This window comes from Myotis myotis, unplaced genomic scaffold (genome assembly GCF_014108235.1).
Source record: "Myotis myotis isolate mMyoMyo1 unplaced genomic scaffold, mMyoMyo1.p scaffold_m19_p_9, whole genome shotgun sequence".
Lineage (NCBI taxonomy): Eukaryota > Metazoa > Chordata > Mammalia > Chiroptera > Vespertilionidae > Myotis > Myotis myotis.
Genome location: NW_023416401.1, coordinates 82,452,697 through 82,479,987, shown reverse-complemented (window position 1 = coordinate 82,479,987; position 27,291 = coordinate 82,452,697). Strand labels below are relative to the sequence as shown.

The 27,291-nt window shown below is 52.0% G+C and overlaps 1 protein-coding gene and 1 long non-coding RNA gene across 2 annotated transcripts; both read right to left on the bottom strand.

The window, feature by feature from the left end:
• Window positions 1–973: 973 nt before the first annotated feature.
• Window positions 974–25,904, bottom strand: LOC118663079. The gene is made up of 3 exons (XR_004969985.1): window positions 25,852–25,904; window positions 19,553–19,765; window positions 974–1,388 (listed from the first exon to the last, which is right to left on the bottom strand). It is a non-coding gene; the product is annotated as an uncharacterized LOC118663079 (long non-coding RNA).
• CEBPB (CCAAT enhancer binding protein beta) lies at window positions 6,977–9,016 on the bottom strand. The gene has a single exon (XM_036322411.1). The coding sequence runs from the start codon at window positions 8,625–8,627 to the stop codon at window positions 7,593–7,595; it is 1,035 nt and encodes a 344-aa protein (XP_036178304.1). The 5' UTR covers window positions 8,628–9,016; the 3' UTR covers window positions 6,977–7,592.
• Window positions 25,905–27,291: the final 1,387 nt, after the last annotated feature.

Here is a 27,291-nt window from a genome sequence, read left to right as displayed (position 1 = left end):
CTGCCGCAGGGCTGACCCTCTCCGTCTCCAAGCTGAGGGCCTCCTTGGTGGATCTCATACGGAGGATGGGGAGCAGGATTTAAGCTCACAAGAGTTATCAAAAGTGCCCAGCCGGTATGGCTTAGGGGTTGAGTGTCAACCTATGAACCAGGAGGTCACAGTTCGATTCCCAGACATGCGGGCTCGATCCCCAGTGTGGGGCATGCAGGAGGCAGCGGATCAATGATTCTCTCTCGTCATTGATGTTTCTATCTCCCTCTCCCTTCCTCTCTGAAATCAATAAAAAATTATTTTTTTAAAAAGTTATCAGAAGAGATTCTGTCCACTCCAAGGGCCTGATTCATGCCTGTCCTGACGCACAGTGCAGTTTCAGAGTCTCGGGGGAGACAGGTACCTGAAGACAGGCAGAACAGCGTCAGGGAAGATGTCCTTGTGCATTACTTCTGCAATTAAAATGAATTAAAAGAAACGCTTCCACCACATCTGATGCCAGTTATTCTTCCTAACCAAAGTGCAAGCCCTTCGTTGTGTGTTTATGTGTAATAGTGTCAGTAGAACACCCTCAGACAAGGAAGCACTGAGGCACCACTAGGAAATGCAGGAACCAAAACAGCTCATACAAGTTGATTCTGTTTTGGCAAATGTATCAGAAACAGATTCAGCTGCCAGTAATATGAAGACAAAATGACAGAGACCTCAATAAGCAGAGATTTATTTTTGTATCAGGTAAACAAGGCCAGAGCAAGGCAGGCAAGGACCTGTGTGACTGGCTGCTCCACCACCACCAAAAACCCAAGAGCCACCCTAGCCGGTTTGGCTCAGTGGATAGAGCATCAGCCTGCGGACCAAAGGGTCCCGGGTTTGATTCTGGTCAAGGGCACATACTTGATTGCAGGCTCTTCCCTGGGCCCTGGGCAGGGCTCGTGCAGGAGGCAACCAATCCATCTGTTTCTCTCACATTGATGTTTCTCTCTGTTTTTCCCTCCCCCTTCCACTCTCCTTAAAAATCAACAGAAAAATATCCTTGGGTGAGGATTAAAAAAAAAAGAAGCCAAGAGCCTTTTATCTTCTGGTTTCACCACCTTCACGACGTGACTCCTATTGCTTCAATGTCTGCCTCATGTTTCAAGATGGCCCTGAAGCTCTGGCCATCACATCTGAGTTCCAGGGAGAACAGAGAAAAAAGTCGTGGGGGAAAAGGGGATTGCAGAGGAGAGAGGGAAAAGGGAATGTCTCTCATAGCTGAGTCAGCCCCGTTAAAGAGCCTCCCTGGACACCTCACCTATAGCTTCTTAATTATACCACACTGGTCATCTCTAGCTGCAAGAGAAGCTGGAAAATGTCGTCTTCACTAGGGTACTCACCCCAGTAATAGAGGGGTGCTAGTGCTAAGGAAGAAGAAGATATGTATGAGTATCAAACAGGAACATTAGCTATAACGACATAAAAATACACATGGCATGAAAATTCTAGAAGGCCACACACAGCGTGTTCTCTCTCTAATCATTCTGTGTGAATTAACCTATCAAATCTTTACAAAACTCTGGAAGGAATTTTATTCTCTTCTTATTACAGATGGGGAAACTGACGCACAGCAAGATACAGTCACCTGTCCCAAATCAGAACTAGCCAAAGTGTAGCACCTGGGCCCTTGACCCACCAAAATAGTAATGATGTAATTAATAATGATGATGACAAATATGGTGTGCTGGCACTGCTCGAGAAACATGTTACAATGATTAATTCATTTAATCCTCACAACAATCCTAGGAGGCAGTCACTATTCCATTGTATAAATAAGGAAACTGAGGCACAGAGAAGTGAAGTGACTTGCCCAAGGTCACACAGCGAGTGTTAGCAGGGTTTATTTCCAGATAGTGGAATTACAGGTGCTTTTTATGTCCTTTTTTGATACTCCATTCTCCAACCCTCCCACCACAATTGTGCATTACTTAAGAAATCAAGTAAAAACAGCCTCCTATCTGCCCCCTGCCCACTCCCCACCACTCCCACCCCAGAGGCCTCAGAGAGGCCTGGCCCTGCCTCCCTCTCCAGCCTCCTCTCTCTCCCTCCTCAGTGCCCTCTCCCCTGCAGTCACGCTTCCCAAAGAACTCTCCCTCTCTTGGCTCCCAGCCTTTGCTCCTCTGGTACCCGCCTCCTGGCATGCCCTTCCCCTCATTCCTGCCTGGTGAACAGCTCCTCATGGCTCCAGGCCCTGGGTCAGAGGCTCCTCACCCACAAGGTCCCCTGAGCCCAGGCAGGGGGCCTCCCTGTGCCCTTCACCCACTGCACTCTGCCTCCTCCAGAGACCAGGCAGCCTGTTTTGTCCCATCAACAAACTTGTCAAGGGCTTTCTGGGTGCCAGGCCTTGGCATGGGCACCTAGTCATTCATCCTCAAAACAACCTCTCTCCGCCTCACCCCGGCCTCTCCAGCCCCTGCACGAAGGCCCCTCTGTCCTCCTCTCCTCACCCCACCCTGGCTGCCTCTGCTCTGTCCACACTGAGCTCTGTCCTGTCTCAGGGCCTTTGCACCTGCGGCTCCTTCTGCCCAAAATGCTAACTACCCTTTCCAGTCACCCTCTGCCACTGCCCCCAAGGCCGGTATCACAATCTAAAATCAACTTGCCAATGTACTGCTTGTTGCACATCTCCGGCCAGAATGGCCGCTCCAGGGGCGGGAGGACCACCTAGGGTTCAGAGTGGGTGCTCCCCTGACCCTGGCTGGCTGCCTGTGTGCACAGAAGCCGGCACTGCTCTGCACTCACAGGGGAGGGAGCCCAGGCCCACATCAGCCAAGCATCTTGCCCCAAGGTCACGCAGTAAGTACAGTGCAAAGCTCAGAGCTCCCCCACCATCTTGCCCTGAAATGCTACTAAGCTCGCAGTTTGCCCATCTGTTCCCCCACAACACAGTGACCCGCAGACAGGAAAGCGGCTCAGCCTGAGGCTAACACAGAGCTGGATTCGAATTCCAACGTCTCCCCTTGGTGGGCTAGTGACCGTCCTTCTCAAAGCCTCGGTCCCGCTCTGTGAAATGGGCTTGCTCCCTCGGGGCTTCGGAGGACACCGGGAGGGGCTCAAACTCCAACCGTCTGGAGCCTCAGAACCCCCACCCCCAGCCCCCAGCCCACCCTGGCCTCCCTCTCTGCCCTGTTCATGGCCACAGTCAATGCAAGGTTGAAAACCCCCAGTGAGGGGCAGATGGCCAGCTGGGGTCACTGGGACTCGGGAGGTCAGCCAAGGTAAGAAAGGATAAAGTGGGGGAGGGGGGGCAGAAAAACAGAGCAAATGAGAGGTTTAGGGTTATGGCGGGGAAGCAGGAGACAAAGGCCTCTCAGGTTCAAATATGACGTGTGAATTCAAACCTCACACCAGTCCCTCACTCACCAGCTGTTGGGCCAGTGACTTTGCCGCTCTGTGCCTCGGTTTCCCCAGCTAGGGAAGGGGGACGATAAACAGCACCGATGTTAATGTGAGGATAAGGCACATAAAACACGCACAATGACACCTGGGGAGGAGTGAGTGCTCGATCAACAAGGCTCTTCCCCCTTCACACCTCACCTCAACCAGGCATCTGCCAGATGCCATCTCCTAGGCGAGGCCTTCCCGGACCTCCCCACCCCTCCCTGCCCCACTTTCCTTCCTTCCTTCCGAGCCCTTGCCTCCACCTGTCATTATCTTGTTCCTGTTATTGGATACCTAGTCTCTGTCTCCCCCTATAAATTGTCGCCTCCATCTTAGTCACCACTTGTCCCCAGAACCCAGCATAGGTCCTGCGCATAGTAGGTGCTCAAAATGCTTACTGAACAAATGGAGAAAAAAAAAAATAACTGGACAAATAAATGTCTTAGAGACGAGGATAAAACAGTCCCAGGGAGGTCTAGAGAGGACTTCAGGAGGGGAGGAAACATTTGTTAGGTGTTTCCATGGAGCCTAAACTCCATCTAAAGTCCACCTTCTCTTTCCTACTCCACTTCCACCATTCTTAGCTGTGCAACCTTGGACAGCTCACTTCCCCTCTCTGAGCCTGTTTGCTTGGCAGGAAAATGCCAAGAGCAACGCCGAGACTCCAAGGGACTGATTACACTGACCGCACACCCTGAGCACAGGGCCTGGCAGCCAGCAGTGTCTCCAGCTTTCCTTTCTGACACCCACTTTTCTCCTTGGTTAAGATCACTAGGCCATGGGGCAGTTGCATAAGATGATGAGGTGTGAACGTGTTTTGTCAACTCTCCTGTCCTGAGCAAACACTGGCTGGGGCTCCCAGCTCGCCTCAGTGGTCAACCCCACCAAATGGGCCTGTGGTTCTCCTACAGAGGGAAGGATCCCGCCTGGGAGTGGTGCCTTGCACGCTGTAAGCACTGAACTTGTTTCCACTATTAGTCCTAACTTGTCCGTACCCTCCTGCGCCCCCCTTTTTCTTCATCCCATCCTACCCTTTTACTTTTTTTTCTTTCTTTTTTCCTTCCTTTTAGGGGGAGAGAGAGAGAAGGTGTACGGGACAACGCTTCAACCAACTGAGCCACACTGGTCAGGGCTACTCTTTCTTGTTACCTGGCTTTGGAATGATCTGGTCCCTGCAAGCCTTTAGCCCTCCTAGCCGAGGGATCCACAGGGCAGGTATCCCCCAGTCTGTGACATTTCTGGAAGTCCTCTGGGCACAGCTCTGTCCACCCTGTTCCCACATCAGAGCCCTCAACCTGGTAACTATTTGTCCCAGCCCTCTTCAGCGGCGGTCAGATGGGCTCAGGTTCAAATCCCCTTTCTGTTGCTTCCAAACTGTGAAACCATGTGCAAGTCACTTAACTATGGTGCTTGAGGTGCCTGAGCACGGGGCCAGGCCAGGCGCCCCTCCAGGTAGGGCCCAGGATTTAGGGCAGGAAGCCAGATTCCCAGCCCAAGCTTTCCCCAGAGGCCTGGCATCTTATAGCTGGCTCCACCCCTGTTCCCCCTTGAGCACTAATACCACTTCTGCGGGCCTCGGTTTACTTCTGTAAGGTGGGTATAATACCTTCCATGGGATGTTATGTCGGTTAGAGCAGGACATGAGTGTGTAAGGGGCTGTGCTCCAGGCTGGCCATGAGGGGAGCCTGGGTGCCCCTGTTTGACCACGCTGCTCCCTTCTCGCCTCCTCTGAGTCTTCTGCAAAATGGGTGAGCAGCAGCCACCAGCCACCTCTCAGTGACAAAGGGGAGAGCAGGGATTGGAGAGATTCATTCCGGAACTGTGACACCCCCTCCCCTTCCCAAAGACTGAGCCACCGCCTCCCCTAGGTCCACAGTGCCGGCCTTTGCACTCCAGCAGGTAAATCCTAGAGGGAGTTGAGCAGATGTGCTGCTGTTGGTACTGGACTAGATTGGAGGCTCCAGGGTCCTGGCCAGCCACCTGGCCACCCAGGGCAGCGGGGAGACCTGCTCAGAGCCACACTGGAGGCCCGGGCCCGGAGTGAGGTTCTCTCTGCCCAGCACTCTGCACAGCCCTCGCACAAACAGGGGACACTAGCATTAGGGAGACAGAGATTGTCTTGATCCTCAGGTCCTAACAGTGGGGGCTGAGTGTGTCTGTCCCCCTCGTCCCAGGCTCCCAAAGGGAAAGGGAGGGGAAACGCATTCTGCTGTCCTCGAAACACAGTTATCAACAGCTGCTCCCCAAAACCCCAGGCTGCCCCAGGCCGTTGGCAAAATAATATATGAACCCCCCATTTCACCCCCCACTGCGGAGTTCCTAGGGCAGGGGGACCCCAAACCACTTGCTGGCCCACAGGGATTTGACGGCCAAAAACGACTCTAAAAACAGGCCCCATAATAGTACCCAACTCTCCGAAGGCTGTGAAGTTTAAATGAAATGGGGCAAGTCCAGGGTTTACCGGACACCTGGCCCTTGGCAAGTGCTCACCACTCACTGCACTGCAGACTGGGGTGCCACATGCCAAGAGCCTCCCAGTGAAAATAATAACAAGAGCAACGGCTTATATAACACCCCCGGCGTGCCAGGCACCGCAGGACGCCCTACGTGTATCCACTAACCCCTCTGTCTACATCCTCAACTCTCAGGAATGCTGTCCAGAGCTGGAATGGGGGTGTGGGTGCAGTGAAAAGAGGCGGGAGGCTATCAGAGGGCAGGGACGAGGAAGCCTTGCCAGGGGCTGTTTCTGTCCCAGGGAATCGGGAACAGGGGCCCCCAGTTCAAACCGAGGCTCAGCCACCTTGAACAAGCAGGTGAGGCTGGCCTCGGTGTCCACATCTGGGCAGACAGCGGTGGTGAGTCTCCCACTCCCAGGAAAGGGAGTGGACGTGCCGGAACCCTTCCCCCCACCTCCCTCCATCTGGCCGGGCTTCTCGCCTCCTGCCAGACAGGGACACCCAAACGGGCCAGGGACACACAACACAAGCTCGCCCACACATCCAGGCTCCTCTCTTAAAATATATATACACACAAAGTATTTTTTAAACAGCCCAACCCACTACACTTACCAAACGAATCTGCCCCAACCTGGGTTCAGCAGGACCAAGACCTGTGCCCCCTCCTCCGGCAATCACAGGCCCTAAACCCTGTACAGGGGTCACAGATCTCCAGGTCCCTCCAAACCCAAACCTAGAACTCAGGACCTGCCAGAGGCCCTGGGCCCCCTCCCCAAACGGGGTTCCCAGTCATTCCTCCCCAGCACCCAGGGGCCCTGAGTCACCCTGAAAACCTAGCCCAGCACTCTTCTGCTCCTCCCTCCCCCCCCCCCCCCCCAGTGCTGGTACCCCCACCTCCAAGCAGAGACCATGGGGGAGTAGCAGAGGAGAAAAACCAGCTGCAACACCCCCACCCAACCGCAAAAAATGCCAAAAATATTAGCAGCCCCCACACACAACAACCCCCCCCACACACACACACACACCAGAAAAGCAAAAATAAAATCATAGAAATCCAAAATGAAGGGGGGAAAAAAGAGAAAGCCAACTACTGCCCCCAAAAGGCTTTTTAACCATTCTCAAAAAAAAAAAAGTTTATTAAAAGTGTTCTTAATGCTTGAAACGGAAAAAGATTCCCAAATATACAGACGCCTCTTTTCTCATAGAAATAGATTATTTTTTATAATACAAAAAAAAGACCAAAAAAAACAACAACAAAAACAACATCAACAGCAACAACCCGGTGGACCATCTTTAAGCGATTACTCAGGGCCCGGCTGACAGTTACACGTGGGTTGCGTCAGTCCCGTGTACACACGCGTTCAGCCATGTTGAAGCCGATTGCATCAACTTCGATACCGGCCCGCCCGCCGGCGCCTGGACACGGGGCAGAGGGAGAGCCAGAGTTTATCATTCATCTGTACACATAGACATTTCTTCTTTAAATATCACGGGCGGGCGCCCATCTGCAGGTGCGGCTGGTTTGGACAAAAATATAGATAGATATATAATAAAATATTAAAGTTACCGACGAGCTCCCCGCGCTGCCAAGTGCCCCAGTGCCAAAGTTTTGCCGGCGCCACCACGGGCGGGGGCGGGAGCGGGAGCGCGGGCGCTTCCCGGAGTCTCGCGGCCGCCGCGCGCCCGGCAGCGCGGAGGCCGGCCGACAGGGGGACGCGCGCGGGGGCCGCGCTAGCAGTGGCCGGAGGAGGCGAGCAAGGGCTCGGGCAGCTGCTTGAACAAGTTCCGAAGGGTGCTGAGCTCGCGGGACAGCTGCTCCACCTTCTTCTGCAGCCGCTCGTTCTCGGCCGTGAGCTCCAGGACCTTGTGCTGCGTCTCCAGGTTGCGCATCTTGGCCTTGTCGCGGCTCTTGCGCACCGCGATGTTGTTGCGCTCGCGCCGGATCTTGTATTCGTCGCTGTGCTTGTCCACGGTCTTCTTGGCCTTGCTCTTGACCTGCGAGGGCGCCGGCGCCGCCCCCCCGTAGCAGGCAGCCGGGGGCGCCTTGGCGTCGGCGGGGCTTGGCGTGCCGGGCGGGCTGGACGACGAGGACGTGGACAGGCTCCCGCTGCTGCCGCTCGGCACCGCCTGGTAGCCGAGGTAGGCGCGCAGCGCGTACGGGAAGCCGGCCGCCATGCCTGCGCCGCCGCCGCCCGGCGCTCCGGCCTCCTCCTTCCGCTTGCAGTCCGCGGGCTCGAAGCCCGGCTCCGCCTTGAGCTCGGAGGGCTGCGGCGGCGGCGGCGGGGGCGGCGGGTGCAGGGGCGCGAAGCAGCCGGGATGCAGCGCGCCTTTGGCGGCCCCCAGGCGCCCCAGGCTCACGTAGCCGTACTCGGCCGCCTTCTTGCAGTTCTTGCCCCCGTAGTCGTCGGAGAAGAGGTCGGAGAGGAAGTCGTGGTGCTGCCCGGAGGAGGCGGGCGCGGGGGCGGGCGCGGGAGGAGCCGCCTCGAAGGTGTCCGTGGCCGTGGCCGGGGCCTGCGGCGCGCCCAGCGGCTCCAGGTACGGGCTGAAGTCGATGGCGCGCTCGTGGTCTCCGATGCTACCCAGCTCGCCGGCGGGGGGGCGCGGCCCGGGTCTGGCCGCGGGGGGCGCCGCGGGGGCCGCCTTGCCACCGTACGCAGCAGCCAAGCAGTCCGCCTCGTAGTAGAAGTTGGCCACTTCCATGGATTTAAAGGCAGGTGGCGGCGGCAGGGGGAGACATGCTGGGTCCCAGGCCACCAGGCGTTGCATGAACGCGGGTGCCCGGGGAGGGGGCTGGGGGCTGCCCGCTCCGGCCGGCCCGCAGGTGGCGCGGCCTCCTCGCTGCGAACTGTGGCCGCTGTGTTGCCGCTTCGCTTCTGCCGCCGCCGCCGCCGCTGCTGCTGCTGCTGCTGCTGGGGTGGCTGCTACTAGTGCGGGGGCTGGCTGCTGGACCCTGTGGTAGGTCCCCTTCCCGGTCCCGTGCGCGGCTCTGACTCGCTAAAGTTTCTCCTGAGCCCGGTTATTTATAAGGCGGCGCATGGCAACGGTGCGTCACTGGCGGCCGCCCCGGCCCCTCCCGCGGCCGCCGGGACACAGCCGCACCGTGGCCGCCTGAGACCCCCGAGAGGTCGGCGGCCTGACGGAAAACCAGGAGCGCACGCTTTGGGGGTCCCCTAGCCCCGGAGGGCGGCCTAAACGCCCCCTGCCCACTCCCACCCGGCTGACCTGGGATTGGGAGCAAGAAGGGGAGGCGCGACCCCGCCCCCGGACCGCCCCCTCTGGGCTTGGAGGATGTACTGAAAGTGGGAGGGAATCCAGGGAGGGGGCAACGCGAACGACTTACCCCACCCGAATCGCGGCGGCGGCCCGCCCCCTGCTGGAGAAGGCGGCGGCTTCAGGGTCGGCGGCGCCCAGCCCCGGCGCCCCACAGAGAAGGTACTCCCCAGGCGGGAGCCTGGAGACCTCAACCCCGAGCTCTGCCTCCTGGAGAGGTGAGCATCTCCCCTCCTCTTCCTCGGACGCGGCTCTGCCCCTAAACTTGCCCCCATCCCCAGTTCTTGGAAGGAAAAGATTCCACTCCTGTGGTGACTCCCCTCTCAAAGCCACCTCCAATAGGAGCATGTGTGTGGGGTGGGGGGGCGGTTGGAGGGGAAGGAGGTCAGGGGGGGCGCGCTCCACTGGGCCTAGGCGGGTTAGGACCCCCCACCCCACCCCAGCCTCCTCACCTGCCACAGCTGGGTCTTCTCCAGCCCCACCCCAACCTGACCTGGGCCCCAGGAAGGTGGAAAGGGACAGAGTACTTGGCTCTGCCACACTGTGTGACCTTGGGCAAGTCACTTCACTTCTCTGAAGTTCCATGAAGGTGTCCTTACTGTTATTAGCTGTATGACTGTCTCCACCACAGATGCCCAAGAGGCTTAGGGTAAGTCCATTGGGGATGCGTATCAGAAAGAAGGGCCTCTCCCAGAGAGTTCAGAGGGCCCAGGGGGCCTCACACACCCGAGGTCACGCGGCCTCATGTCCCCCATTAGTCTCAAAAGGAAAGCCCTTATCTGAGTGCACGAAGACCTATTTGCCCACCCACGGCCACTAAACCTGTTTCTGAGGCTGGTGGGGAGGGGGTCAAGCCAGGCCCCCTGGGGACCAGGCAGGAGAGAGAAGGGACTTCCCCCATATTCACCAAGTCCCTACCATGCATTGCGGGTGGGCCTGGACCCAGGGTTCACTTTTTCACCCTGCCAGGAGGAGGCTTCTACTGCCCCTGGGTCACAGCTGGGCAAACGCATGGCCCGTCCTGAATTTAAATGTGTATGAGGCCCTCCCTGTTGAGTGGGCTCAAGCAGCCCCTTGCCCTCTCCAGCCCCATTCCTAGGCCATTTGAGCAGCTCCTTGGGCCCACCCCTCTGTTACTCAGGCCCAGGCAAGAGCTCCCAGCCTGCCTGGGGCTGACCCCCGGCCCACTGACCCCAGCCCCGGCCCTGGCGGGCAAGCAGGCATTGCTCAACTTTCAGCGTTATCTGCTGAGCTGGGGTGACCTCTGCCCCGGAGAGCTGGAGAAATGACATCTCCAGGCACCCTTGGGGGGTGGAGGGCAGGGAGGGACGGGATGAAACACTGACCCAGCCTGCTGGCTTTGTGGGCCTTCCCACTGCTAAGGAAGGATCCAAGGCCCCAGGGCCACCCAGCCAGGCCTTCTCAGATGCCTGTAGGACACTCAGGACTGAGCTTGTAGCCCACCGCCTCCAAGAGGCCCTCCCTGCTCCACCTGCTGGAGAACTTCCTTCCTAGCCCTTATCTCCAGCTACCATTATCCTGGATGTCTTGTCTACCTCAGTCTCCACCCAGACTGCCCACTCTGTGAGGGCTATCTGTCCCATGAATATTGGGACTCCAAGCCCAGAATTTACCAGTGACATTTCCTGTCACCCTCTGGACCAAGAACACTTTTTTCCCAGCTCTGCCCAAGGCTCAATGCAAAGCTTACCACCTCCAGGAAGCCCTCCCTGTCCTCCCCTTTGAAAGTTCCAGGTTCTCAATCACTCCTTTCACATCCTCCTGCTTTATTTCCTTCACCTTCCTCATTACTATCAAAATTATTTCACACCTACCCATCTTGCTTTCTGCCCCTGCTTCTCCTCCTCATGTCTGCCCCACCAGGAAAGGAATTTTTGTTGTGTTCACTGTTGTTCCCCCAGTGCCTTCCGGCACACAGAAGTTGCTCAATGGATGAAGGTGAGGTCCCTCATTAGCTGGGCTGTGTGACCTTAGGTAAGATGGCTCCCCTCTCTGAGCCACAGCACTCCCCTCCTAACTCTCGGGGTTCTGGGGAGATTCGATGAGATGGGGTTGGCGGTCATCTAAAGCTAACTGGAGCATTTTCTGTGTATCCTCAAGTCAATCTTCCACCCTCTCTGAACCACCTTTCAAGCCCTTTGCATGTATTAACTCATTTAATCCTCCTGATGACTTACAGGAATCAGGTCCTATTATCACATCCACTTTACAAATGTAGAAACTGAGGCCCAGCAGAGCTAAGTTGTCTGCTCAAGGCCACATTAAAGGGGAGGGGAGAATTAAAGTCCTTCCAGCCTGACCTTCCCCTTTGGGTTAGTAAGAAATAATAGCATGTCTGACAATGTGAACCCCATTTTGTGAGTATAAAAACTGAGGCCCAGAGAAGGCTGACATAGGGTCACACAGTTAGCCAAGAGGCAACCCAGACCCTAGGGACTGGCCCCCATCAGGTCTTGCCCTTCTGGCCTGTGGGATGGACCTGTACTCTCCAAATCCTGAGCCTTTTGCTTTCCACCCTGCCCTGCCCTGGATTCCCCATTCTGGCCTGAAAGTAAAATCAGTGCCAGGTGCACCTCAGTGCCACCCCAGGTGTCCCTCGGGGAGGCGGTGTGCCTGCTCAGGTGACGTAAGCTCTTGTCACAAGGCTGGTTGCTCAACAGGCCCTGCTGCTGCCTCACCATGAGTCCTCAGCCTTTCCTGAGGAGGGGCTGATGGGAGCTGAACCACTATGGCCCAGAGGTCCCGGGCACACCCCACCGGCCCTGTAGGCAGCGAGAACACAGAAACCGGATCCAGCTGACACCACCCACAATGATCTCTCCTGCGTAGGTGTTTGCAGCAACCTGGACGGGGAAGGGTCCCAAACTGGCAGCCAGTGGCCAAATCCAACCCACAGGCCTGTTCAGTTGGACCTCGATGGTGTTTTGCTTTGTTTTGTTGTTTCTTTCTATGAATTTATTGCCAACATTTAAAAATCAGGAGACTTCACATCAAAATTCAAATTTCCAGCTCCTTTTTTTTTTTTTGTTCCCCAGCTTCTCTTTTAAAATCAATAGCTGTGGGCTGGGCCCACGTGGCTACGAGTGGTGGGCAGGAGCCAGGTGGGGGCTGTGGAGGGAACAGGCACTTTCCTACCCAGATACTCTCTCCTCTGCCCAAAAACTGCTTTCAGAATTCCTTCTCCTCGTCTCTGCAGCTTTTCCTTAGCCCCATTTTCAGAAGGAGGAAACTGAAGTGACTTGCCCAAAGGAAGTCCCATCGTTACTGCTTTGACACAGAGTTATAAAGGTGTTTGCAGAGGGGCTTAGAAATCAGCCAGCAGGTAGAAATATAAGGCAGAAAGCGGGCCCATCAGAAATGGTCCATGGAGATCGTCTCTAATGGATTTGCAGTGGAGGGATGCAGGGGTCAGACTTTTGTTTTTGCTCTGTAGCCTCCTGGTTGTGGCACTCTGGTGTCCCCTCTAGACCTCAGTCCCTGATCTATATAATAAAAGTCTAATATGCAAATTGACCAAACAGCAGAACAACCGGTTGCTATGATACGTACTGACCACCAGAGGTCAGATGCACAATGCAGGAGCTGCCCCCTGGTGGTCAGTGCACTCCCACAGGGGGAGCACTGCTCAGCCAGAAGCCTGGCTCACAGCTGGCAAGCACAGCCGTGTGGCAGGAGCCTCTCTTGCCTCTGCAGCAGCACTAAGGATGTCCAACTAAAGCCGTCAGCTCCCGGACTGTGAGAGGGCACAGGCCGGGCTGAGGGACCTCCCCCCACTCCCATCTCCCCGTGCATGAATTTCGTGCACCGGGCCTCTAGTAAGGGAATAATATCCCCTCTCTCTTGGGAGTTCTGAGCCAGGTGTTCCCCCTTACACTGGCCCAAGTGGCACATGGGAGTGAATCAGACCTGCCCCTAGCCCCACAAAAGGCAAGTCACAAAAACCTCACAAAGCAGGCAGATGGGAAACAGGCCTGGGAGTGTTAAGACTTCCCCTAAGATCACAGTGAACTGGTAGAATAGGGGGACTTAAAAGCCAGACCCCCGATTCCAGTGTCTGAGATTTTCCCCATCATGCCTCTCGTTTGAGGCCTCACTTTCCCCTTCTGCCTAATGGGACTGAGATTAAATCCCTGAAGGCTGCTAGGCCCAGTGTCCTGGGATTTGCAGTTTGGGAAACTGAATTTCCTGGGAAACGCTCATGGATGGCTAGCAACACTTGCCTGAGCACATGCTGCCACCATGTGGCAGGCTCTGGTAATGCAGGAGTGATTTAAATGAATCCTTTTGAACAAGGACCCACTGGGGACTTCGCTTTGGGAAACGGAGGTTAACACTGTGAATGCGATAGATGCTCACAGTACATGAGCAGGCCATTGAAAGAAATAAAAATGTCCAACAAACAGTCAAAAGGTGCTTTCATTTAGTGATTCAGCAAATACTTTTTGGCACCTACTGTGGCCCTACAGACATATTCATGAACAAGACAGAAGCGATTCCTGTTCTCATGGAGTTGACACTTCCCTTGGGGAAGACAAACAATAAATAAGATAAATGAGAAAAGTATACATTGTGTTACATTCTGGTAAGCACCATGAAGAAAAATACAGCAGAGGAGGGGAATGGGGGGGGCGGTTAACTTTAGTTCAGGAGTGGCCTCATTGAAGTGGCATTTGAGCAAAAACATGAGTGTGGTGAGGGAGTGGGCTATGCAGGTAGCTGTGAGGAAAGTATACCAACAAGTGCAAAGGCCCTGGGGTAGGAGCATGCCTCACCCATGTAGTTGCTGTGGGTGGAGTACAGGAAGAGTAGCAGGGAATTATCTCATAGAAATATGAGGCCATATCACACAGGGCTTTGTGGGCCATTGTAAAGACATTGGCCCTTACTCTGAGTTAACAGGAGCCACGAAGAGTTCTGAGCAGAGGAGGGACAGGCTCTTACAGGTTTTAACAGAATCCCTCTGGCTGCATATGGGGGATGGAGGTCAGGGCAGAATCAGGGAGCCAGTGAGGAGGTCAAGGCAGCTGTGCAGGCGCATGACGGGATGGTGGACTCCACCAGGTGTAGCCATGGAGGTGGGGAGAAGTGATCAAATGCTGAATCTATTTTGAAAGTAGACCACTCGGGATTTGCTGGTAGGTCCGATTATAAAACAACGACACAGTGGTGGACCACTCCATAGCCATTTAAAGGGACAAGTATCTGACACTGAAAGCACCGGCAACCAAAAGAAAAAAGCAGATAAACTGGACTACATCAAAATTTACAGCTGTGTACAACAAAGGACATCAGCAGAGTGGAAAGAAAGATAGCCCGCAGAACGGGAGGAAATATTTGTCAGTCATATACCTGATAAGTTAATATCCAGAATATATAAAGAACTCCTACAAGTTGGCAATGGAAAACCCAACTTAACATGGCATATGACAAAATAGAAGATGCATCTCCAAAGAAGATGCATGAATGGCCCAAAAGCACATGAAAAGATGTTCAACATCACTAATCATTAAGGAAATGCAAATTAAAACCATAGTACGAGGCCACCTCACACCCACTAGGTTGGCTGCTATCAAGAAAAACAGAAAAGTATTGGTGAAGCTATGGAGAAACTGAAAGTCTTATCACTGTTGGTGGGAATGTAAAACGGTGCCACCGCTATGGGAATCAGTGTGGCTGTTCTTCAGAAAGGGGAACGTAGAATTACCATATGAGCCAACAACCCCACTCTGGGCATAGACCAGCCATGGGCAAACTATGGCCCGCGGGCCGGATCCGGCCTGTTTGAAATGAATAAAACTAAAAAAATAAAATAAAATAAAGACCGTACCCTTTTATGTAATGATGTTTACTTTGAATTTATATTAGTTCACACAAACACTCCATTCATGCTTTTGTTCCGGCCCTCCGGTCCAGTTTAAGAACCCATTGTGGCCCTCGAGTCAAAAAGTTTGCCCACCCCTGGCATAGACACAAAAGAATTGAAAGCAGGATCTCAAACAGATATTTGCATGCCCGTGTTCATAGCAGCAGCATTCACAATCGCCAAAAGGGGAAAGCGAACCAAGTATCCATCGATGTGTGAATGGATAAACAAAATGTGGTCTAGAGATTAAAGAACATATATGTGCCCTAGCCAGTGTGTTCAGTGGTTAGGGTGTCAGCCTTCGCACTGACGGGTTGATCCACACTGCGTGCAGGAGGCAGCCAACTGACTTGTCTCAATGTTTCTCTCTCCCTCCAACAACAACAAAATAATATATATACATAGCCCATGGGCACAGACAGCAGTGTGGTGATGGCCAGCGTCGGGGGAGGTAGTGGCGCTGAGTAGAGGTGGGTAAAGGGGGAGGGGGATATGGGGGACATTTGTAATTGTGTAAATAATAAATAAATGTGGTCTGTACATCAATGAAATATTAGTCTTTTTTAAAAAGGAATGAACATGGTATAGCATAGTCAGTGGTCGGCAAACTGCGGTTCAGCAAACCGCAGCTCGCGAGCCACATGTGGCTCTTTGGCCCCTTGAGTGTGGCTCTTCCACAAAATACCGACTTCTGCACACGGGCCACGAAGTTTCAATCGCACTGTACGTGCGTGCCCGCACGTGGTATTTTGTGGAAGAGCCACACTCAAGGGGCCAAAGAGCCGCATGTGGCTCGCGAGCCTCGGTTTGCCGACCACGGGCATAGGTGAACCTTGAAGTCATTATGCTGAGTGAAGTAAGCCAGTCACAAAAGGACAACAAAGGTGCCAGAGCAGCCAGATTCACAGAGACAGAGAGTAGCACGGTGGCTGCCAGGGGCTGGGATGGGGCGTTAGTGTTTAATGGGTATAGAGTTTCAGTTTGCGAAGATGAAGAAGTTCCAGCGATGGGTGGCAGGGATGGCTGCGCAACAGTGAGGGCGTCCCTGAGGCCACCGAACTGTCCACTTAACAGTGGCTAAGATGGGAAATGTTATGTTATGTGAACTTTACCACACATTGAAAACAAGCAAGGTAGGTCTTCGTATGTCCGCACGGAAAGATCCCGGTGGCACTGTGACGTGGAAGGAGGCGAGGCCGAAGGGTCCTGGCAGAGTCCCGTGTCCCTTTAAAACCCTCACAGCAGCCCCGTTTGTTTAATGTGAACAACACAGTGTTGATGAAGGTGGGTGAAAACAGGTTCTCTTGCACACTTTCAGTGGTGGTGCAGAGCGGTACAACCTCCAGCTTTAAGTAATCTGCCATGGCTATTAAAATCGGCCCGGCTGGTGTGGCTCAGTGGTTGAGCGTCGATCCATGAACCAGGAGGTTGCCGGTTCGATTCCCAGTTGGGGTATGTGCCTGAGTTGAAAGCTCAATCCCTAGTGTAGGAGGTAGCCAATCAATGTTGATGTTTCTCTCTCCTCTCTCTCTCTCTCTCTCTCTCTCTCTCTCTCTCTCTCTCTGAAATCAATAAAAATATATATTTTTTAAATGGGAAATATCACTGGGCCTCGGGATGCTGGGCATTTATACTACAAGATACTCACACCTACCCAAAGACAAATGGACGCTGTAATAGCAGAAGCTGTTGTTACCAGAAAATACTGTGCCGCTGCTAAAACGACTGAGCCATCTCTGAAGGAGAGGACCCGGCCGGCGCTATCCCCTACACGTGTCTGGGACGATGGGGACATCTACAGCTGTCCTGTGCCATATAGGAGCTACCAGCCACATGTGGCCACCGAGTGCTTGAGATGTGGCTAGTGTGACTGAGGAACGGGCCTTTTTATTTTGTTCCATTTTAATTACATTTAAATAGCCTGTGGGTAGTGCCTATTGTCCTGAACAGCACACATCTAGAACCCTCTCTAAGATCTATTGTCAAGTGGGGGAAAAAGGCCAAGTGCAGGCCAGGATGTGTGGTGTGCCAACCCCCACAGAACTGAGGGGAGATGCGGGAATTTACTCGTGTTTGTTTGAGGATGTAGTCTCCCGCTGGGAGGGCTGTAAGAAACTGGCAACAGTGACAGGCTAGGGCCCAGGACGTTCTGAATATTGTTGTGTAATAACATACCCCAAAACTTAGTGGTTTAAAACCACCACCACCCTGTGGGGCAAGAATTTGGACAAGGCACCCGGGGACAGTCTGTCTCTGCTGGCTGCTGGCGGGAACGCCCAAGGTGACTGCATTCCCACGTGTGGCAGCTCTGCATGGATGACCCCAGCTCAGTCCTGTTTCTCAGTTCCTCGGGCCTCCATCACCCAGTTTCTCCCTCCCCATGTGGTCTCTCCAAGAGACTTCTGCTCAGGGAGCCTCTTCACAAGGTATCTTCACGTGGCTTTCTACATGTTCCCTGCACACGGTCCAAGCTGTGCCTCCATGTGGCCTTTCCACGTGGTCTCCCCAGCACAGTAGCCACACTTCTTACACAGCAATTAGCTTACCCCCCAGAGCACAGAAGTGGAAGCTGCAAAGCTACTAGGCCTTCTTTAAGCTTAAGCCCCAAACTGGCCTACCGCCATTTCTATCACAGCCATCGGTCAGCTTGGAAGCAAGGGCAGGAGAGGATAAAAGGGGCGCATACCGGGCGGCTGGTTCACGGGGAGCCCCTACAGTAAGTCTACCACAAGAGAAGGACTGGGGGCCTGAGGTAGGAGGTGGGAGGTGGGAGCAAGACCCACCTCCACTCCTAACTTTAAAATGTTCCCCAGGAGTAGGTATTACCTTATTATTTGTTTGAGTTTAGAAAGCCATACACTGCATGGTCCTGCCTCCACACCTTTGCCTGTGCTGTTCCTCTGCCTCCAACACCCTTCCCTTTCACCTCCAGCTGAGAAATACCCACAGAAACTTTCCCTGAATGTCCTAAGTCAAATTTCCCCCCTCTTTCTCTGCACTCTCTACACTTCCTGCCTCTAGGATCTTATTCCGCCCCTACTAGCGTTAGCTGTGTGTAATCTCACTCTCCTGGGAGCCCCTGGAGGTCAGCTCAATACACACACACACACACACACACACACACGAATCATGCAGGTGCTGAGTAGGTGCTCAGTGATCTGGGGACCCAACCCAAGAAGATAAACACTTGCCTGATCCCACAATCTCCCGACCCAGCGGGCCCAGTGCTGGCATTTGTGGTTGCATTGTCTAGAAGGGCCACCAGGTGGCGATGAAGCCCACCCTCCAACCTCCCCAGTTGCTTCCTGAGCTGAGAAAGAGGGGTAGGTCTGGGCCAGAGACCCCAGGGCAGGAGGCTCCAAGCCCGCCTTTTATGAGAAATTTCCCACCTTCATTGTCCACTCCTCTCCTTACAAAATCTGCTTCCCCCCACCCCGCCCCCAGCAAATTGACTTTAGTTATAGGCATGCCAGCCACTGGATGCACAATCTGGGTGACGCCAAAATCTTGTGCCAAGTGCAAGATACCAGACACAAAAGAATACCTGCTGCATGATTCCACTGACATGACGCTCTAGAACAGCGGTTCTCAACCTGTGGGTCGCGACCCCTTTGGGGGTCGAATGACCCTTTCACAGGGGTCGACTAAGACCATTGGAAAACACATATATAATTACATATTGTTTTTGTGATTAATCACTATGCTTTAATTATGTTCCATTTGTAAGAATGAAAATACATCCTGCATATCAGATATTGACATTATGATTCATAACAGTAGCAAAATTACAGTTATGACGTAGCAACGAAAATAATCTTATGGTTGGGGGTCACCACAACATGAGGAACTGTATTAAAGGGTCGCGGCATTAGGAAGGTTGAGAACCACTGCTCTAGAATAAGTGAGATTAATCTACGCTGGAAAATTTAGCTGGGGTTGGGCAGGACTGACTGGGCAGGGGCCCAAGGTACTGTTCTGTGTTACTTTCCCAGGGCTTCCATGGCAAAGCCACAAACTAGGTGGCTTAACACAGCATACATTTACTCTCCACCAGTTCTGCAGGCCAGGAGTCTGAAACCAGGGCCGTGCTCCCGCTGAAGGCTCTCAGGAAGAATCCTTCCTTGCCTCTCCGGATACTGGTGGCTGCCAGCAGTCCTTGGCTTGAAGGTACATCCTTCCAATCTCTGCCTGTCTTCACATGGCCCTCTTCCCCCTGTGTGTGTCTGTGTTCAAATCTTCTCCTTCCTCTTATAAAGTCGTTGGGTTTAGGGCCCACCCTAATCCAGCATGACCTCATCTTAACTCAGTTATATCTGCAAGACGCTATTTTTAAGTAAGGTTCTATTCACAAGTACCAAGGGTTGGGGCTTGAATATATATTTTTGAGGGACACAGTTCAACTCCCTTCATGTTTGATATCTTGGAAAGAGTTTGTATAACACCGGTAGATGCATTTGTCAAAAATAATCTAAAGTACACCTAAGACGTGTGCATTTCACGGAATGTAAGTTTTACAGACAGAGGAACAAATACTGACCTCGAGCTAATGCTGAAGTGGTTAGGGGTGACGGGTACTGATGTCTGCAACCAAGTCTGCATGTAGCGGCCCTGGTCTCCTTTAGTTGGGAGCAGTTCCTCAGTCTTTCTTTCTCATTCATGACCTTGAAACTTTTGAAGAGTTTAGGCCAGTTCCTTTGTAGAATGTCCCTCCAGTGGGTCTGTCCAACGTTTCCTCCACACCTTTGCGTTGCTATGGGGAGATATTTTTAAACTATTTAAGCATAGTGTTATTCCTCCAACTTCACCCACTGGTTTTTTAAAATATGTTTTTATTGATTTTTAGAGAGAGAGGAAGGGAGCAAGGGAGGGAGAGGTAGAAACAATGATGAAAGTGAAACATCATCGATCAGCTGCCTCCTGCACGCGCCACACTGGAGATCGAGTCCGCAACGGGGCATGTGTCCTGACCGGGAATAGAACCAGCGACCTGTTGGTGCATGTGTCAATGCTCAACCACTGAGCCACCCACTGATTTTAACATCCACTTATATGCTTGCCTCAGTCAATGTATTGCCGTGTAACAAATGACCTCCAACCTTAGCAGCTTAAAATAATCAGCATTTTCTCACTGTTTGTTGTGGGTCAGGAATTCAGGAGTGGTCTGGCTGGAAGGTTCTGGCCTCAAGTCTCTGTGAAGGTGCAGTCAAGGTGTCAGCTGGGGCTGGTTATCTGAAAGCTCACCTGGGGCTGGAGCATCACCATCCAGGAGGAATATAATGTGAGTCATGTGTTTATGTTGCATTTTAAATTTTCTGGTGGCTACGGTTTAAAAAGCCACAGGTGAGCCTGGCTGGTGTGGCTCAGTGGGTGAGTGTCGACCTATAAGCCAAGAGGTCACAGTTCAATTCCCAGTCAGGGCACATGCCTGGGTTGCAGGCTCAATCCCCCAGTGTGGGGCGTGGAAGAGGCAGCTGATCAATGATTCACTCCCATCAGTGATGTTTCTATCTCCCTGTTCCTTCCTCTCTGACATCAATAAAAATACATTCAAAGATTTTTTTTTAAAGGCCACAGGTGCCGAAACCGGTTTGGCTCAGTGGATAGAGCGTCGGCCTGTGGACTGAAGGGTCCCAGGTTCGATTCCGGTCAAGGGCATGTACCTGGGTTGTGGGCACATCCCCAGTAGGAGATGTGCAGGAGGCAGCCGATCGATGTTTCTCTCATCGATGTTTCTAACTCTCTATCCCTCTCCCTTCCTCTCTGTAAAAAATCAATAAAATATATTTTTTTAAAAAAAGGCCACAGGTGAAATTCATTCTAGGAATATATTTTACTTAACCCAATATACCTAAAACCTCATTTCAACATGTCCTCCATATACAGTATAATTAACGAGATATTTGACATCTTTTTTCCATGCTGTCTTTGAAATGCACTGTGGACTAGCCACACTGTAAGTGCCTAACAGCCATGCGGTGTGTGGCTGGGGGCCATTGTATTGGACAGCCGAGTGCTGGCCACATGGGCCTCTTCTCAGGGCTGCTTGAATGTCCTCATGACAGAGCAGCTGTCTTCCCCCAGACACGGGGCTCAGAGAGAGCAAGAAGGAAGCACATGCCTCTGTGACCTACTTCCCCAGCACAGCACCACTTCTGCCATAATCTAGTCACTAGAATCGAATCACTGAGTCCAGCCCCACTCAGGAGGAAGTGGATTACAGGCCACCCCTGGAGAAGACTGCCAACAAATTTGGAGGTATATCTTAAAGTCACACAGTCACCTATTTGTTTATTCACTTACTAGAGGCCCGATGCACGAAACTCGTGCAAGAGTAGGCCTTCCTTCCCCCAGCTACCCGTACCGGCTTCCCTCCGGCACCCGGGACCCAGGCTTCCCTCACGGCCCCGGCTTCGTCCAGAAGGTTGTCTGGAAGGACGTCTGGTCTCATTAGCATATTACCCTTTTATTATTATAGATGTCAGTATGGATTTTATTTTATTCCATGGGTTCTCAATCCATCATCACCATTATTTGGTTTGACGCTCCAATTGACCCATATTTGGCCAGTGTAAGCCCCTGTCAGCTGGCTCCAGTGTCCTTTTACCATCGCTCCATTATTCCGTGAACATCTCTTTATTTGGGGGCACAACAAGATGTTCCAGGATCAACTGCTATTTTTCTTAGCCCTGCCCAGGTTCATGTTAGTGGAGAAGGGCGATTTTGAAACGAAAATCTGGTACTGTCCAACTTTTTAATTTTTACCAGTTTCCTACATGTGAAGAACTCTCTCCTGTTTGTTTTTTTTTTTCATTTGCATGTCCTGTCACTAATGACTGGGCCTTCTTCATGAGCCTGTGGTTTTCCCCTTCTGTAAACTGCTCTTCCCATCCGCTGTTCTTTTTCCACTGGGGCTGCTGCTGTCTTTTCTGTTGTTTACTTGCAAGTTCCTTGTATGTCCTAAGCACTGCAATTTTAGACACTGCAATGTCTTCACACCCTGATATCTGTCTATTCATTTTGTCCAGGGGATCCTTTGGCCAGAATTCCTTCATTTTGATGTAATTAGCATAATTTTTAAATGTTCTTTCTTTTTATATATTGGTGCTTTGTTATTATGGTAAAATATAGGTAACATAAAATTTACCATTTTAGCCATTTTTATTTTTTTAAATATACTCTTATTGATTTCAGAGAGGAAGGGAGAGGGAGAGATAGAAACATCAATGATGAGAGAGAATCATTGATCGGCCACCTCCTGGACGCCCCCTACTGGGGATTGAGCCTGCAACTCGGGCATGTGCCCTTGACTGGAATCAAACATGGGACCTTTGAGTTCACAGGCCGACACTCTATCCACCAAGCCAAACCAGCTAGGGCTTAGCCATTTTTAAAGGTAAAAACATTTAGTGGCATTAAGTGTTGTGCAGCCATCATTACCATCCATCTCCAGAACTTTTCATCATCCCAAACAGAAACTCTGCTGTGCCCACTAAACCCCGTCTCGGCCTCCCCCGGCCACTGGAAACCTCTAATCTACTTCCTGTCTCTGTGAGTTCGACTACTCTAGGCACCTCACAGAAGTCCGTCAGACACTCTTTGTCATCCTGTGACTGGCTTGTTTCATTCATCACAGTTTTTAAGGTCCATCCATGTTGTCCCATGTGTCCGAATTTTCCTTTTTCGTGGATGAATAGTATTCCACTGTGTCTATAGCTCCTACTAGTTTAAACGTTTGCGCTCCGTGTTAAGTCTCAATCCCTCTAGAGCCCACCGTTGTCCGCAGTGTGAGGTCAGTTTTATTTGGGGCCGGTTTCCCACACCATCTTCTGAACAATCTCTCCTTCCCCAGCTGGGTTGTGGGGCAGCCTCTATGGTGTATTCACTTCTCACGTGTGCATGGGCGGTTCCTGCACCCCTGCTCTGCCTCCCTGCACCAGCACCCCATTTTTTATCATAATGGCATATGCCTTTTTGCTGCTGATAGAGGCGTCTCCTCCTTCCTGTTCCTTTTTAAGGTTGCGGCTAAGTTTTTCCCATGCTGCATCTCATCAAATCCTCAGAACAGCTCGGAATCGATGGGCCTGATCCTCATCCCCCCCTGACAGGTAAGGACACTGAGGCCGCGGAGGGGGAGTAACATGATGAAGTTTACAGAGCTGACGATGGCAGAGAGGGAACAGGGTGAGGCCTGTCTGACTCTAGGGCCACCTCTTGATGCCCCAGCACCCACTGCCTCTCCCCACCGACAGGCTGCTGGGATTTTATCGATAAGAAAGGGGAGGGGTGGAAAGGCCTGCTGGGCTGGCCACTTGCCACTTTTCTCTCCCATCCTCCCCTTGTGTCAATCACCATTTAACCTGGAAGCCACTGGACACTGAAACAGAGAGATTTTCCAACAGTGAAGTGGTCACAGAAATGACGGAGGCACCCAGAAGCCAAGCAAGAGACTGCCAAGAAGCTCAGAGACTTGCAGTAACAGAAAGCCATTGCACCTCTAAGCTGGAGGGACTGAGGGAGGGGTAATGTTGCAGGAGCCTGAGGCCTGTGCTCCCCCAGCAAAGCTGGAAGCACAGTGGACTGGAGCCACGGAGGACACTCAGTTATTGACGGGGATGCAGCCCAAGATGGAAGGAGAAATACTCTGGCTTCTCCCCTCCTTCTGGCCTCCCATCTCCCACTAGGACCTCCCATTGGCCACTGGGGAGTCAGCTGACCTGGAGCATGGGCAATGCAGCCTGCAGAGGTCAGCCCCACTGTAAGTCAGAGCAAAGCAGGGGCAGGAAATGGATCTGAGAGCAAAGAGAACCAGTCCCTGCCCAACAGGCCCTCCCTGCCTGGTCCCAGTTTCCTCCAGGCAGCCCTCACTAGGGGTCTAGCCTCCAGGAGCTCTTCATACAACATCCTCCTTCTGTCCCTTTGGCCTGGAGCTGGAGCTCATGCCGGGGCGCCTCGTCCTGCCCTTTGGCATCTCCGCTCTCCCAGCGTCTGTGTACATGATTCCCTGTATTCCATTCCTTCTGTTTGGCATGCCTAGAGTGGTCTCCATTCTCCAGCCTCGACCCTCGCTGATGCACCAGTCATGCCACAACTTACAGCATGGCCACTGTGGTACCACGTGAGGTTTGTGGATTGACTGAGTAATGAACCAGAGGGAGGGCAGAAATTAAGTGAGCTGGGTCCCAAGTCAGGGTCAGTCCCGGGGCACAGTGTGGGCGACTCTGCAGTCACCTCAGTGACCTCCAGACGGACTCGGTGGCTACAGAGTCAGGCCCCAGGCTCAGGTAAGAAGCTCCACGTGGCCAGACCGAGGAAACCAGGCTCTAGCAGGGCCTCCTGCGTGCCTGTCTGCATTCATCACCCTGCATACACCACCCTGTGTTAGTTTGCTAGGGCTGCCACCAGGCTGGGTGGCTTAAACCACAGAAATCTATTTCCCCACAGTTGTAGAGGCTGGGAGTCTGAGATCAGGGTTTCTACTGAGGCCTCTCTCCCTGGCTTGCAGATGGCTGCCTTCTCCCTGTCTTCACAGCGTTTCCCGTCTGTATATAATCTCCTCTTCTTCTAAGGATACCATCATATTAGCTTATGCTAATGACCTCATTCTAACTTAATCACCTCTTTCCTTTGTTTTTTTGTTTTTTAATTCCTCACCTGAGGATATTTTTAGAAAGAGTGGAATAGAGAGGGAAAGACAGAGAGAACTATCGATGTGAGAGAAACACATCCATTGGTTGCCTCCTGCACGTGCCCTGACCAGGGCCCAGGCTGGGGAAGAGCCCGCAGTCCAACCGAGGTACGTGCCCCTGACCAGAATCAAACCCGGGACCCTTAGGTCTGAGGGCTGATGCTCTGTCCACCGAGCCAAACCAGCTAGGGCTAACTTAGTCACCTCCTTAAAGACCTTATTTCCAAATACAGAGATACTGGGAGTCGGGACTTGAACATATAAATTGTGAGGGGACATATTCGGCCGATCACATCCCCCTAACAAGGTGGGCACTATCACCCTGTTTTCCAAATGAGGGAGTGGAGGCCGGACAGTGATTTGTGCAAGACCTCCCGGAGCTGGGTCTGCTCAGGCTTGGCAGCTGTTTCTCCACCCACCAAGCCCCAAGGAATCTTCTCTTGTTCTGCAACCGCATCCGACCCTGGGATTCCAATCTCCCCTCTAATCCCTTTCCTTTGTGGGCTATGACCATGAGCCACCATTGCCTGTGCATTTCCTATGAGCCAGATTCTCCCACTGGCGCTTCACGTGCACACTACAACCACCAGCTACAGCTCCGCCAGGCACGGGCTCAGGCCTCCTCAGAAGGCCCTCCCAAGCATCTGTAACACTGTCTATTTGTAACAATGCCTCTACCCACACAGATCCAGCGCCTGCTTTATTTTCCTTTAGAGCAGCGGTTCTCAACCTGTGGGTCGCGACCCCTTTGGTGGTCGAACGACCCTTTCACAGGGGTCGCCTAAGACCATCCTACATATCAGATATTTACATTATGATTCATAACAGTAGCAACATTACAGTTACGAAGTAGCAACGAAAATAATTTTATGGTTGGGTCACAACATGAGGAGCTGTATTTAAAGGGCCAGAAGGTTGAGAACCACTGCTTTAGAGCCAACATGTCAAACTTGAGGCCCACAAGCCCCATGGGGCCGACAACGAATATTTTTGCGGCCCAGCCAATATAACTGTATGCAGAAACACTTTAATAAAAATTTTGTCATTTAATTTTTACAATATCCTGTTACACATAATTATTAATAACGAACTACAAAGTTCACTAATGTCTGATTACTATAATCGTATTGCATTCATTTCCCCTTACGCACCTTATGCACAGGCGCACCACTTCTCTCCACTAATACTAGCAGCAAATATTTTAGCAGCCAATTGCCACGTCATTAGTCTTGGACTGACTTGTTTGGTGTGCGCAACAGGAAATATTTCACTTTCGAAGGAAAAAAAAATAGGATTTTTGTGTTAAGCTTATTAATTTGTGCAGTTATTCAGTGTCGGGTAAGTTAATGTTCAAGAAAAAATATTAATTTTTATTACAATGTTCTATTATTTTATGTTAACGATGACTCATTTATTTCAGCCCTTTGTATTCGGCGTGTCTCTATCAAAATAAACCTAGGTTTCTATGAAAATTGAAGCTTTTGGTTTTTTGCGGCCCTCATACACTTAAACCTTGTTTATTTGGCCGGTGTTAGCCTTTGAGTTTGACCTGCTTGCTTTCAAGCAGTGGTTCTCAACCTTCCTAATGCCGCGACCCTTTAATACAGTTCCTCATGTTGTGGTGACCCCCGACCATAAAATTATTTTCGTTGCTACTTCATAACTGTAATTTTGCTACTGTTATGAATCGTAATGTAAATATCTGATATGCAGGATGTATTTTCATTGTTAGAAATGGAACATAATTAAAGCATAGTGATTAATCACAAAACAATATGTAATTATATATGTGTTTTCCAATGGTCTTAGGCGACCCCTGTGAAAGGGTCCTTCGACCCCCAAAGGGGTCGTGACCCACAGGTTGAGAACCGCTGCTTTAGAGTATCATCAATACCTTATATGCATGCTGAATACTTTACTGTCTTCCCCCCTACTAGACTATAAGCTCCATGAGGTCAGGATCTAGGTCCCAGATGTGATTCCCAATCACCAACATCACAGTTACCCAATGTTGGTTCAATAAATAATCAAATAAATCCACTCACTCATTGAATCCGCACTGAACTCCATACGGTGAGCCCTAGGCTCCTTATTTTATAGAAAAAGAAACTGAGGCTCAGAGAAAGACCCAGCTCTGCCTAAACTCACCCAGCCAGGACGCAGTGGGGCTGGAATTCAGTCCCAGGTCCACGCGCTCAACCCCCACACCCAGGCCAACCTCCTGGCCGTGGCCTTCCAAGCCTTCCCTGCTCAGTGGCTTCCCAAACTATCCTCACAGCTACTGGAACCTCTCTTGTTCCGGAAATTCTCTTTGCCCAGCTGCTGAGCTGCAGTGTCATTCTGTGCCAGCGAGTGTCACCAGAGAATGCCCATGTCCACAGCAGTTTGATGCTCTAAATCAGTGAGGGCGAACCTATGACACACGCGTGTCAGAGGTGACACGCGAACTCACTTTTTTGGTTGATTTTTCTTTGTTAAATGGCATTTAAATATATAAGATAAATATCAAAAATACAAATCTTTGTTTTACTATGGTTGCAAATATCAAAAAAATTTCTATATGTGACACGGCACCAGAGTTAAGTTAGGGT